Below are 14,643 nucleotides of genomic sequence, written 5' to 3'. Positions count from 1 at the left end.
CCCTCGGTCAACTAGGTTAAGTCGAAAGAGGTTGTAGCAGTCAATGTCCCCCTCGGTCAACTAGGTAAAGTGGAAAGAGGTTGCAGCGGTCAATGTCCCCCTCGGTCAACTAGGTTAAGTGGAAAGAGGATGTAGCGGTCAATGTCCCCCTCGGTCAACTAGGTTAAGTGGAAAGAGGTTGTAGCGGTCAATGTCCCCTTCAGTCAACTAGGTAAAGTGGAAAGAGGTTGTAGCGGTCAATGTCCCCCTCGGTCAACTAGGTAAAGTGGAAAGAGGTTGTAGCGGTCAATGTCCCCCTCGGTCAACTAGGTTAAGTGGAAAGAGGATGTAGCGGTCAATGTCCCCCTCGGTCAAATAGGTTAAGTGGAAAGAGGATGTAGCGGTCAATGTCCCCCTCGGTCAACTAGGTTAAGTGGAAAGAGGACGTAGCGGCCATTGTCCCCCTCGGTCAACTAGGTAAAGTGGAAAGAGGTTGTAGCGGTCAATGTCCCCCTCGGTCAACTAGGTTAAGTGGAAAGAGGTTGTAGCGGCCAATTTCCCCCTCAGTCAACTAGGTTAAGTGGAAAGAGGATGTAGCGATCAATGTCCCCCACGGTCAACTAGGTAAAGTGGAAAGAGGATGTAGCGGTCAATGTCCCCCTTGGTCGACTAGGTTAAGTGGAAAGAGGTTGTAGCGGCCAATGTCCCCCTTGGTCGACTAGGTAAAGTGGAAAGAGGTTGAAGCGGTCAATGTCCCCCTTGGTCGACTAGGTAAAGTAGAAAGAGGTTGTAGCGGCCAATGTCCCCCTTGGTCGACTAGGTTAAGTGGAAAGAGGATGTAGCGGCCAATGTCCCCCTTGGTCGACTAGGTTAAGTGGAAAGAGGATGTAGCGGCCAATGTCCCCCTTGGTCGACTAGGTTAAGTGGAAAGAGGTTGTAGCCGTCAATTTCCCCCTCAGTCAACTAGGTTAAGTGGAAAGAGGATGTAGCGGTCAATGTCCCCATCCGTCAACTAGGTAAAGTGGAAAGAGGATGTAGCGGTCAATGTCCCCCTCGGTCAACTAGGTAAAGTGGAAAGAGGTTGTAGCGGTCAATGTCCCCCTCGGTCGACTAGGTAAAGTGGAAAGAGGTTGTAGCGGCCAATGTCCCCCTTGGTCGACTAGGTAAAGTGGAAAGAGGATGCAGCGGTCAATGTCCCCCTCGGTCGACTAGGTAAAGTGGAAAGAGGTTGTAGCGGCCAATGTCCCCCTTGGTCGACTAGGTTAAGTGGAAAGAGGTTGTAGCGGTCAATGTCCCCCTCGGTCGACTAGGTAAAGTGGAAAGAGGTTGTAGCGGCCAATGTCCCCCTTGGTCGACTAGGTTAAGTGGAAAGAGGTTGTAGCGGCCAATGTCCCCCTTGGTCGACTAGGTTAAGTGGAAAGAGGTTGTAGCGGCCAATGTCCCCCTCGGTCGACTAGGTAACGGGGAAAGAGGTTGTAGCGGCCAATGTCCCCCTTGGTCGACTAGGTTAAGTGGAAAGAGGATGTAGCGGCCAATGTCCCCCTTGGTCGACTAGGTTAAGTGGAAAGAGGTTGTAGCGGCCAATGTCCCCCTTGGTCGACTAGGTTAAGTGGAAAGAGGATGTAGCGACCAATGTCCCCCTTGGTCGACTAGGTTAAGTGGAAAGAGGTTGTAGCGGCCAATGTCCCCCTTGGTCGACTAGGTTAAGTGGAAAGAGGTTGTAGCGGCCAATGTCCCCCTCGGTCGACTAGGTAACGGGGAAAGAGGTTGTAGCGGCCAATGTCCCCCTCGGTCAACTAGGTTAAGTGGAAAGAGGATGTAGCGGCCAATGTCCCCCTTGGTCGACTAGGTTAAGTGGAAAGAGGATGTAGCGGCCAATGTCCCCCTCGGTCAACTAGGTTAAAGACAGTGGACACTATCAGTGATTGTCAAAGACTAGCCTGCACAGTTGGTGTATCTCAACATATGCATAAAGTATCAAAATAACAAACCTGTGAAAATTTTAGCTCAATCGGTTATCGAACTTGCGAGATAATAATGAAAGAAAAAAACACCCTTGTCACACGAAGTTGGGTGCGTTTAGATGGTTGAAGTTCTAAATCCGAGGTCTCAAAAACAAATTCGTTGAAAATTACTTCTTTCTCGAAAACTATGGCACTTTAGAGGGAGCCGTTTCTCACAATGTTTTATACCATCAATCTCTCCCCATGACTCGTGACCAAGAAAGGTTTTGTGCTGATAATTATTTTGAGTAATTACCAATAGTGTCCAATGCCTTTAAGTGGAAAGGGGTTGTAGCGGCCAATGTCCCCCTCGGTCGACTAGGAATAGGATAGGTACGCGGCGGTATAAAAAGGGACAATCTACAAGCAATGATTCTCATTATATGCTTTTTATATTTATTTACCATCTTGGATATATTAAGTATATAAACAATCTTAATCATATATGTACACGAGGATAACAGTTGGCATTAATGATTATCAAAGACCTTAAGTAAACCATGAACAATTCAGGAATTTGTTTTTTGCCAGTACCTAGATTAAGTTTTTGTAGGTATACTATACTTTGTTTGTAACAATTTTATACTTCAAATGAAGCAAGAATAAATGTTGTTATGAGCAGTAATTGCTGGTTGAATGCAGTGATACCCCTTTTCAAAAATACTATCTTCTCCTTAAACAGTTAAAGGGTTTGGTTCCTTTTGTAGATCAAGTTTTTGGCCATGACATGAATCCTTACTCAACGAGAATGGAGATGTTTGTATTATCAATTACCTGTGGAAGTTTCATGATAATTTTTTTTTTAAACAACAGAACAATGTTTTCAGGAGAAATGTGTTAATCCGTTATAACATGCTCAAGTGAATTTTCTTCTCACTGACACAAAAATTATTTTTGTAATTTTTGTTTTGATCATTTCTCAATTTTAGTCATTTCTCAAAACTATAGCACCTTTAGAAGCAGGTAATATTTCAAGGGAAGCTTTCTACCATCATTATCTTTAAACCGTGTAAGTTTATTGTATATTTGTGGACAGTTGTGTTTTGTGTCGTGCAAGGAGAGTACCCAAACCCTTTAAACTGGCATGCAGACCTATACTTTTAAACTCTTGGGTAAACTTTGAACCTCCCTCGTCAACAAAGTCCACCATCAATGGTAACTTAACTCCAACACCCTTAAACTAACGGATTGGATAGAACACTCTGCATGGAACTAGTTCTTCTAAAGTAGAATGCTTCTAGATTTGTCCTGCCGTCGATGATGCTTACTTAAACCAGGCATGAAATTCTTCCTAACTTTAGTCTGAGTTTTGTTGGCCCTCAGATAAATCAGTAAAACTGTTATTGTAGAGTCGGAAAAGTCAATCAAAGCCATTTTGACATATGGCGGGTGCCTTTGGTTTTGGTTAATCTGTCTTTATACACCCATGGAGATAGAAATGATGCAACCAAACCAAACAGCGCATTCTTATACTGTACACCATATCACAAAAAGGCTAATACCATGTTTAGTCAGTTCTTTACTCAGTACAGTTTTCCTACATTTTTCCGAGGGCACAAAAACATGCCCGATAAACACTACCGCCGTATAGCTGTGTCCGAAGATGAGAGGTTGCAAACTCTAATCACTGAACTCATCTTGTTCGTCACTACTGCTCTCCACAAAGGACGAGTCAGAATCATCTTGTGTGGCTTGGGGTGCTGGGGCATTAGGCGTGCTACAATGGAATAGAAAACAGACAGATATTCATACTCTTCCTCTCCAGAAGACGATCAGAGCATACTGATCGAAACATTGAGTTGAAACCAACGGTTCTTTTCAGAACCACCCCAACGCATTAGAGATAGTCATTACACGATGTCACCGCAAACCTTTTCATATCGTATTTCCACCATGAAAAGTTTCAAATCCTATTTAAACTCCATTTGCTTTTATTTCTACTATAAATCTGACACAAACTTTGTAATTACCAAATTAAAAGAATACATTTGGTTCTTTAGTAGATTGGATTTGCATCTGGTCTGTCATAGTCGGGCACATTCGGTGGTCTAGAGAGCGCAAGTTTAAGTCAATAAATTTGTTAAAAGAAGGATTTAGGAGAGCACTGAGTTTACAGTGATAACCACTTTCAACTGTAAGGGTAAAACATTTATAACAATCCTTGAAAAAGTAACTGATTTACCCTACAAAATGGATTAATTATCACACCATTTGCAGGCTAAATTCATCCAAGCCCCTTGTAATTGCATCCTTTGGTAATTTGGCACTGTGTAAATCCTGTGATTATTATTACCATAGTAACATTGTTATTATGAGTGTCATGCCTGACAGACCAGCCGTCGATTTCACCAAACTCTTCCTAACTTAGGATTAATCCTAGGGCTTATGACAAGTTAATTTCCGTATCCATAGACGAAAGGATGCATCAGACTCGTCCTAAAATAGGACAGGTTACTTGTCCTAACTCGGGATTAATCCTAGCGTTTTGTGAAATCGGCTGCTGAGCACTCTATAAAGAAACCACTAGAATCACTCTACTTACTCTAGATAGTCAGGATTAAGACCGTCCAACAAAACTTTCTGTCTTAAAGCACCAACAGGTACACCCTGAGGTAGAAAAATACATCTAAATTAGTCTGTGGCCAGCCTCTGTCTCTTCTACATATATATTTTCATGGTTATTGGCAATCGGTGTGTCCAACCTTGTTCCTCCTATAAGAATGTTTGAGCATGAAACCATACTTTCTGCTTCTTCTCACCCATACACTCTTGCTTTAGTAAGAACAAAGAGCCATTCCGACAGATTTATTCCATATACTGCATCTTTTTGGCCCTCTTTGCCCGGTCCATGTTTCCCTCCACCCTACAATCTAGACTGCTTTAAGAGGAATATCAATTCCTACCATCAGCTCCCCTGAGTTATTTTCATCTTTAATATTATATTCTTGTATCCATTATAATTCTTGTGTCCATGTATTACTTATACTCACCATATTTATCATCTTGAAGTATTTAATGTATCGTGGGTCCTGAGACACAGTCATTGTGGGCGGGGCTTCAGGGGGTGCTTCTACTGCAGGTAGATTCTAAAATATTTACAACGAAAAGATACATAAAACCATCCAATTTTCGTAACATGTTAAAGGCACTGGACACTATTGGTACCTACTCAAAATAATTGTTAGTTTAAAAACTTACTTGGTAACGACCAACATTGAGAGCTGTTCATTGTATATAACATTGTGATAAACGACTCCCTCTGAAGTAACGTAGTTTTTGAGACAGAGGCAACTTCTCATTCAAATAAAAAAAACTTCAGGCATGAAGCCTTATTTTAGGCATCTGATTAGGCACACAAATTGGTGCAACAAGGGTGTTTTTTCTTTCATTATTCTGTTGCAACCTCGATGACCAATTGAGTCCATATGATCACAGATTTTGACAAGTACCAAAGGTGTCCAGTTAAGACAGTGGACACTATTGGTTAATGTCAAAGAACAGTCTTCTCACTTGGTGAATCTCAACATATGCATGAAATAACAAACCTGTGAAAATTTGAGCTCAATCGGTTGTCAAAGTTGCCAGATAGTAATGACAGAAAAAACACCCAATGTCACACGAAGTTGTGTGCTTTCAGATGCTTGATTTCGAGACCTCAAATTCTAAACTGGAGGTCTCAAAATCAAATTCTGTGTAAAATTACTTCTGCCTCGAAAACCATGTTACTTCAGACGGTTTTCACAATGTTTTATACTATCAACAGCTACTCTTTACTCGTTACCAAGTAAGGTTTAATGCTAATAATTATTTTGAGTAACTACCAATAGTGTCCACTGCCTTTAATAAAAGATGATAAGAAAACAAAGAGAATGAAAGCTGAAAAGAGCGTGGCTTACTGGTTGATCAGCTGCAGGCAAGGCTGGTACGTCTTGTACAACAGTAGGAGGGGCCTCTGGTGTCGGTCCTGGGACAGGGGGAGCCGCTACAGTCACATTCTCAAGACCAGGAATAGATGCAAGCTATTAACCGAACCGAACAAAAATGGGGGGGGGGGTATAAAGAGAAGGAATAATGAAAACACATATTCCAGGCCTGGAATTTCATCTTTGAAAGAGCAAGGCCATTTTCTTTATAGAAAGGGCACTCCCATTGGAAAATCTTATCCAATTTGCTCCTTCTACAAAGTTAAATATTTTATTTGATTTGAGAGGCCAATACTTTGAGCTTCAACTAATTACTGCCACTAGACAGTCTTGCATGTTTCCCGGGGGGTGGGGGGGGGGGTGCATGGGGCATAGTTTGCTTCATGGTTGAGTGTTGGTACAATTGGTCTTAGTTGTGTCACATGATTTATGGCTTGTTTTTTTTTTCTGGGCAGTACCCCTTGATCGAACTCCTTAAAGTTTTTAGTAGTTTCATGTTTTTAAGGGTTGAATGAAATTCCTGTATACAGTTGTTATAGATTTATCGAAATGTTTATTGCCTTGATCATCTCTTAAGGGGAATTTTGGCACTATATACATGATGTACTGTCTATATTATTATTCATTACGCCTAATAATGTTGCACTGTGTTTTGCACATCATTGAAGTGTTTGAATAAAAGAGTACATGACAACATAAATATACAAAAAAGGCAAGTTTGACAACCTGAATCAAATTGACCTAGACTGACCTTGGCTTCCAGGATGTTCATGGTGACCTCTAACCTCTGTATTCTTGTGTTCAGATCGGACAATTTCTAAATAGTATATTGGAAACAATAGACAATAAATGGCAACCATGGGAGTTGATAGTCGTTACAAAGCCACGTGTTGATATGATACAACAAATTGAGGCCCTCAAACTACTGCATGACCTACCTGTTCACATACACAGGAGAACTTGTTGAGGAATCGAGTTGTGTGAGTTACAAAGTGGTTGAGAAATGCTAGCATTCGCTTCGGATGAATCGCTCCAACCTAATAAAATGGATGAAAGAAAATAATAGCACGGCATTAAAATTCAAACAAGAACTAATAACCCATGTCGTCACTAACAGCGATTGCCAAGGTTCCCTATGCTTTTGCTATGGTGCCCTTTAGAAATTTCCGGTACAAATTAAAATTGTCCTCAAAGTAATGCCCCTTGCCCGAGTGAACACTATTGTAATTACTCAAAATAATTATTAGCATAATGATCAATTACAACCAGTCCACCTTGATCAGTTTGACTCTATGGACATTGAACTTACTTGGGTGTCCTTGACTTTTAAGGATTCCAAATGGCTGGTTGGTCTTCTCTACAGACCTCCTAACTCAGACATCGCATTTTTTGACAAGCTGCAGAATGCATGTGATTCAGTTCAACCTCATCTTTATTATGAAGGTGTTATTCTACTTGGAGATTTCAATATAAATTGGCAGAATGATTCTGCATCTACTGCGCATCTTCAAGAAATCGCTAACTCTCTAGAACTCACAGAGATAGTTAACGAAGTAACGCGACCTTCAAACAACTCGTCCTCATCAGGGTCCACAATTGACCTCATATTTACAAATCGGCCAGAAAAGTTTGCCCAAGTGGAGTCCTTTGCAAATCCAGTCAGCAGTGAGCACCATGCTGTACACTTTACATTCAGTGCACACAAAGCCCCTCCACCACCAGCAGTCATCCAATCATATCTTCAATACAGGAAAGCTGACATGACTCATTTGGAAACTCTTCTACACCTTGCACCATGGTCGGCCTTCATGGATGATGCTGATCCCAATGCATCGTGGGAAGGCTTTCTGGATATCCTGCATGCTGCCATTCGTGACAGCATACCAACTAAACAGCGCTGTCGTAATAAAGCCTCTCCATGGATAACCCATGAACTGAAAAAGCTGATTAACCTCAAGCACAACTTGTGGAGTGTGGCCAATGGGATGAAAATAAACACCAATAAGTCTATGATTATGCATATGACCAGATCTACAAAAACACTAGCCCTTCCAGAGTACTCTATTCATGGATCCTCCCTCAAAATAACTGCCACCTACAAATACCTTGGAGTCGTGATCAATCATAACCTCACTTGGTCTGACCATGTCAACAGTGTTGTCTCCAAGGCAAATAGGACTCTAGGTTTCATCTGGCATACGGCAGGTGGAACATCCCCAACTGCATTAATGTCCCTTTACAGATCCCTTGTATTACCTATTCTTGAGTATGGGCTGCCTGCATGGTGCCCATATACTACAACACTTTCAGCAAAACTTGAATGTGTCCAAAGAAGAGATACGAGGATGTTCCTTAGGCAACAACGAGGTGCAATGTTGTACGAGGACAGACTCAAAACTCTAAACTGGCAAACGCTTGAATCCAGACGACAAAGACTCATTGTGCAATTCACCACTAGTTGTTTATTTGGATTAATTAATTGTCACATCATCAACTTGAATACCTCTGTCAATAGCCGACACACCGATACACTCATATTCAACCATTTGTATGCTAGAACCCTCAGCCTAAAAAACACTTCAGTTCATTCTTTCCCTCGTGTTTGGAGCGGTCTGCCAACAAATATCTGCAACTCCCTCACCCTCGATTCATACAATTGTTTTAAAAGATACCTGTGTCAGCACTTCCAGAACCTGTAGAGTTTTTCCAAATTGTTTTTAACTTATCTGTTGATAAAGATTAGCCCTTTTCTTAATTTCTTTATTTTTATTTCCTCATTTGTTCGTTGTTTTTAGGTCTGTCATGGTCCAGAGTAAATGGTCCAGAGTAAATGTCCGGTTTTGTAAATAAGCGTTGGGATTAAAGTAACAATGGAGTAATGTTTCTTTATTTAAGTATTTAATACTATACGTGTAGAATGTTATAGATTTCCTTAGTGGGGCGAGCACATACTTTAAGTTGGGGTGAGCAGTCACGCGTGTGTTAAACTTGTTAATCGGTTGGAACTTTTCTTCGTACGCCACACAAACACCTGTTTTGCAGACATGAACAGAATATTGGATTTCGCAGAGTTTGGAGAATGCTGAGAATTCAGGATTTGCTATATAAGGAAGGATTGCGGCCATCCTCGTCCCTCACATTTTAATTCTTCAGTTTCGGGGCGGAGGTCTGCAGAGTAGCAGAGTTGAGTGGGCGGAGAATTCCCTCTGAGTATGCCCACGTTGGAGCGACATTTTTAATTGCCGAACTGTGATGTTCGACATGTGTTAGTTTCGCCGTTCCTGCACGGATCAATCCGTGAAGCCTCCAATAAAGTTCGTCGCTGCCGAAACCATGCAGTAGGCTGCGGTGGTTCTTCAATGACGGGGAGTTTGCACGTCGACAAGGCGGAGCTGTGACTTCCCGAGAGCGTCGAACTTTACGACACACAGACTCATGACTTGGGTACTGTGTGAGTTTTCTTTTCCTCCGAGCTGCGGTCGTCGGACTTTGTTGTACCGGTTGCGTGAAACAACGACGGTACGAAAGCAGAGAGCACCGAGGGGGCCGACCATTTTTCCACACCGGGCTTCATCACATCGCGTACCTTGGAAGGACAACAATCTACGGGGACATTTTCATCAGAATAGGCGAACACTGGTCTTCAGCTCTCTCCGAGAGAGTCGAGGTATTTCAGAGGCTGTTGGGTCTTCAACCCTATTTTGCCTGGGCTGCTCGCCCCCCCTGTTTATATTCAATTCATGTCACAACTGGTTAACTGCCTTTTGGTATTGCCTAATGTTTGTTTACGTAATGGTTTATATTAAATTTAACTGAACATACTTGCTGTTTCATATTGTGCTGGTCTGTTTGACTACTTTTGTTACCCTTATTTCTTTGGGGCGGGGGTATTTTTCGAAGTCTCTGGCCTTTAGGAATTTGGATCGTAACAAATTGGGGGCTTGTCCGGGAATAAGCAAACCAAAAGCAAAGCCAATTCTTGTTGTGTTGTTGAAATTTAAGGTTGAACAAAAGTCAAACAGAGTGTTACATGATTGTAATTTGATTGTTGTGCCATTTACTCATGTGAGATTAATTCTTTAGTACTCATAGGTGTGGATGGTTTATGTAGTTTTTTTCTCGTACCATCATAGGGTCTAAGCACTATTAGTTCACTATGGCTAGTCCTTTTGATGCTGAAGAATTCATTAGTCGTAAAGATTTTTCCTTTCACCATATAGGACAGTTGAAGAAAGTAGATTTAAGGGCCGTAGCAGATGGTGTAGGTGCTAACATTACAACAGCCATGCGGAAAGCCGAGATAGGTCAGGCTGTTGGTATTCACATGGGCCTCATAGAAGGTGGTAATGGCGGCTTGAGTGGTGAAGATCAAATTGAGTAATTGAGTCTTATATTTTGAAGTATGATCTTTCTGTGGAAAAACACGTGGGAAAACAGATAATTGACTTTCTGGAACATGTTCATATTGTGATCTTAGAGTGTTCTTGGAGAATTTTAAGTGCTATTGTTGTTATGTATCAATCACTATAGTTATTGGTTTGAAGTCATTTTATGTACACTTCGATGTGAGTATATGGTTACCCTAAGTACGTGTAGTGACGGGTTGTGTTCAGCATGAATAAGTAAGTTATCGAGTTGTGTATTTTCATTGACTTCCAATTCCTATGTTTTGTGGCCCTAAGAACTTTAAGTGACGGGCGTTGCTCCTAAAATACTGTTTGAAAGGAATGTTTGATTAGTCAGCATTTTATTCCTAATAAAAGGATTTGCTAGACATTGGTGGGGCCTTGTACAGTTTAATGAGTAATAGTGTGATTGATTACTAGTAAGTGCTATGTAAAGCAATTTTATTCTCCAGTTCCTCTGATTTGTGACACCTTTGTTGTATACAGATCACTGTACTTGTATTTTTGAAAATAGTTCTTGTATTCACATATCTGTGGATAGTTGAGATAAGTATAGTTTTGCCTGCCTTATGAAATCCAATTGAGTAGTAAGAGTAGTGAGAGTATTAAGATGCCTCACGTAAGAACTTTGAGAGTCTTGAATCACCACTTTAAAATGTGTATTATCATAGTATGTGTAGTCAACTCTGGTTGACCTCAAAATGTATAGCAATGTCTAAACAGAAACGTGGCCAAAAATACCTCAATTAAAAATGTTTTTTTTGTGTGTTCCCAATTTAAAGGAGAGAGAGTTAGAGAGAAAAAAAAAAAAAAAAACATTGTTGTCAAAACAAAAATGTTTTTTTTTCTCTTAGGGGAGGAGGTGTCATGGTCCAGAGTAAATGGTCCAGAGTAAATGTCCGGTTTTGTAAATAAGCGTTGGGATTAAAGTAACAATGGAGTAATGTTTTGCCTGCCTTATGAAATCCAATTGAGTAGTAAGAGTAGTGAGAGTATTAAGATGCCTCACGTAAGAACTTTGAGAGTCTTGAATCACCACTTTAAAATGTGTATTATCATAGTATGTGTAGTCAACTCTGGTTGACCTCAAAATGTATAGCAATGTCTAAACAGAAACGTGGCCAAAAATACCTCAATTAAAAATGTTTTTTTTGTGTGTTCCCAATTTAAAGGAGAGAGAGTTAGAGAGAAAAAAAAAAAAAAAAACATTGTTGTCAAAACAAAAATGTTTTTTTTTCTCTTAGGGGAGGAGGTGTCATGGTCCAGAGTAAATGGTCCAGAGTAAATGTCCGGTTTTGTAAATAAGCGTTGGGATTAAAGTAACAATGGAGTAATGTTTCTTTATTTAAGTATTTAATACTATACGTGTAGAATGTTATAGATTTCCTTAGTGGGGCGAGCACATACTTTAAGTTGGGGTGAGCAGTCACGCGTGTGTTAAACTTGTTAATCGGTTGGAACTTTTCTTCGTACGCCACACAAACACCTGTTTTGCAGACATGAACAGAATATTGGATTTCGCAGAGTTTTGAGAATGCTGAGAATTCAGGATTCGCTATATAAGGAAGGATTGCGGCCATCCTCGTCCCTCACATTTTAATTCTTCAGTTTCGGGGCGGAGGTCTGCAGAGTAGCAGAGTTGAGTGGGCGGAGAATTCCCTCTGAGTATGCCCACGTTGGAGCGGCATTTTTAATTGCCGAACTGTGATGTTAGTTTCGCCGTTCCTGCACGGATCAATCCGTGAAGCCTCCAATAAAGTTCGTCGCTGCCGAAACCATGCAGTAGGCTGCGGTGGTTCTTCAATGACGGGGAGTTTGCACGTCGACAAGGCGGAGCTGTGACTTCCCGAGAGCGTCGAACTTTACGACACACAGACTCATGACTTGGGTACTGTGTGAGTTTTCTTTTCCTCCGAGCTGCGGTCGTCGGACTTTGTTGTACCGGTTGCGTGAAACAACGACGGTACGAAAGCAGAGAGCACCGAGGGGGCCGACCATTTTTCCACACCGGGCTTCATCACATCGCGTACCTTGGAAGGACAACAATCTACGGGGACATTTTCATCAGAATAGGCGAACACTGGTCTTCAGCTCTCTCCGAGAGAGTCGAGGTATTTCAGAGGCTGTTGGGTCTTCAACCCTATTTTGCCTGGGCTGCTCGCCCCCCCCTGTTTATATTCAATTCATGTCACAACTGGTTAACTGCCTTTTGGTATTGCCTTATGTTTGTTTACGTAATGGTTTATATTAAATTTAACTGAACATACTTGCTGTTTCATATTGTGCTGGTCTGTTTGACTACTTTTGTTACCCTTATTTCTTTGGGGCGGGGGTATTTTTCGAAGTCTCTGGCCTTTAGGAATTTGGATCGTAACAGGTCAGCTTTTTTAAACTCAAATGTGCACTTCCAAATAATCTTGCTACATATAAATAGGTTTTTCTTAACATATACATATTTATTTTGTTCTTAATATTTATTATATTTTCCAAAGTTTATCTTTACTGTTTTTAAATGTTTGTTAAAGATTCTATTCCTATTTTAAGATTGGATTGATAGGCTTTCGAGTCACAGTGGTTAGGTTCACTTTTATTAATCCTGGCCATCTTAGAATGGACTTGTCCTGTCTGTTTTTATAATTGTCTTGCTTGATTGCCAGTGCTCTGTCTCATTCAATCATTGGTTTACAATTGTTCTAGGTGTCGTAAGTTTACATTCATTGTTTCTTATACTGTTATATTTCTTTAGTACGGTAATATTGTATCTTGTACTGTTTGTTTTTAATATATCACATCGATTACGAATTAAAAAGTGGTGGCAGGATTAGTTGCGAGGCCGAGGGTTACGTTATCGCAACTATGGCAGGATATGGAAACTTTTCCCTCCTCCTTTTCATCAGTATCATCAATCATCTTCCATCTTCTGTTTTGATCGAGTTTAGTTGACCTCCTAAATCATACATGTCTTACTTAGTCCTACCACCCCCCCAAAAAAAATATATATATATTAATAAAAAATTAAAATAATTAAAAAATCCCCCCAAAATCCAAATAATACAATTCTTTGTCATATACCTTTGTAAGGTCCACACCTGGACCAACAAGTGGCAAACCATCGGCATCCATTCTCTCTTGTGAATTTCTTGCAAGTAAATTAATTGAAACAACCACCAGCTCGCGGATCTCTCTCTACTCTCCCTCTGCTCTGTTTTGTATTATAATTTTGGGGGGTTTACCCTGAAAAGAGGTAGCATAAAGTTCCCCAGACGTGTGAATACAAAACACATGTGATTCCCAGAACAAGGATAACGCACCTGACTGAGGTACGCCTGCAAAGTTGAGTTGGTAATCGGTTGGGTATATTAAAATCGCATATAACTGTAACCGAATACCAGGTAAAATCTCCTTCTGTTGTCACTTGCCCTACAGAGTCCCATGTAAGACATCTCGATGACCCGGTTTTTTTTGCCGAAATACATTTTTAACAGTTTTGTTTTTTCTGATCGGTTTGCTCAAAGCGGAAACTTAACAAACAAACAAACAAACAAACAAACAAACAAACAACCAAACAACAACTTTTGCAATGCACTGGACAATGCACAGATAACATGTAACGATGTAACAGGCAAAATTGTTTATATGAAATGGTTGGAGATGTTTATTTGAACTTTCATCCCCATGACAGTTCAAAGTGCTTAACGCTATACACAACGCACAGCGCACATACATGCATGTCTCCTGTCTGCCTTCTTGTTTGTCAAAACGTGCACACAAGGATATGGTACATGTGTTTTTGTGTGTACGCCCTTCAAACAATGCTCGTAAATTCGACCTTTGAGGGGGAGTGGATCCTTTTGTGCACGTTTTGACACACTAAATGGCGAACAGGAGATGCGGGTTTAAGTGCTCAACTGCTGCGGATATTGCGTTGCGAAAATGTGACGTCAACTTTTGTATAGCATTCGCATTCGCAGGAAGTATGATCCGGGCACCACTTCACTGGATCCATGGATGAATGGAAAGCCTACTATAAACTTTCTTGAGTCTTTGAAATAGTTAAATTGAGATCGGAATTTGGGTGGGTGTAACCATGATGGTGTGATGTTTCTAAAAATTTTAGAAACATCACACAATGCTTATTCAGTGTCCTTCATCAATGCTTATTCAGTGTCCTTTATTTATGGTTTACCTACCAAAGAGAAAAAGGACCAAAAGGGGTGGTCAAGTATTGTTAGATTTTTATGATGTTCTCAATCGGCCACTGTAACATTCTCAGTGCAACGTGACCGGCTTGAGTACGCATGTAATGTACAGTACGGCTTGGCGGTCCTTATG

General features: G+C 40.8%; 1 protein-coding gene across 1 annotated transcript; it reads right to left on the bottom strand.

Annotated features, from left to right (window-relative positions):
• Nucleotides 1–2,986: 2,986 nt before the first annotated feature.
• Nucleotides 2,987–13,531, bottom strand: LOC117291650 (WASH complex subunit 3-like). The gene is made up of 7 exons (XM_033773494.1): nt 13,384–13,531; nt 6,844–6,942; nt 6,657–6,722; nt 5,879–6,001; nt 4,973–5,068; nt 4,525–4,589; nt 2,987–3,699 (listed from the first exon to the last, which is right to left on the bottom strand). The coding sequence occupies exons 1-7, from the start codon at nt 13,432–13,434 to the stop codon at nt 3,603–3,605; spliced, it is 597 nt and encodes a 198-aa protein (XP_033629385.1). The 5' UTR covers nt 13,435–13,531; the 3' UTR covers nt 2,987–3,602.
• Between the last annotated feature and the right edge of the window lie 1,112 nt (nt 13,532–14,643).

This window comes from Asterias rubens, chromosome 6 (genome assembly GCF_902459465.1).
Source record: "Asterias rubens chromosome 6, eAstRub1.3, whole genome shotgun sequence".
Classification (NCBI taxonomy): Eukaryota; Metazoa; Echinodermata; class Asteroidea; order Forcipulatida; family Asteriidae; genus Asterias; species Asterias rubens.
Note: the sequence above shows the minus strand (reverse complement) of the source record. Positions and strands in the feature narration are given on the sequence as shown.

Coding starts and splice junctions, on each gene's coding strand:
- LOC117291650 (XM_033773494.1), bottom strand. CDS start 13,434: ATGGATGCCGATGGTTTGCCACTTGTTGGTCCAGGTGTGGACCTTACA. Junction 6,002..6,656: donor TGAACATCCTGGAAGCCAAG/GTCAGTCTAGGT, acceptor TTCGGTTAATAG/CTTGCATCTATTCCTGGTCT. Junction 5,069..5,878: donor TGCCTGCAGCTGATCAACCA/GTAAGCCACGCT, acceptor TAAATATTTTAG/AATCTACCTGCAGTAGAAGC.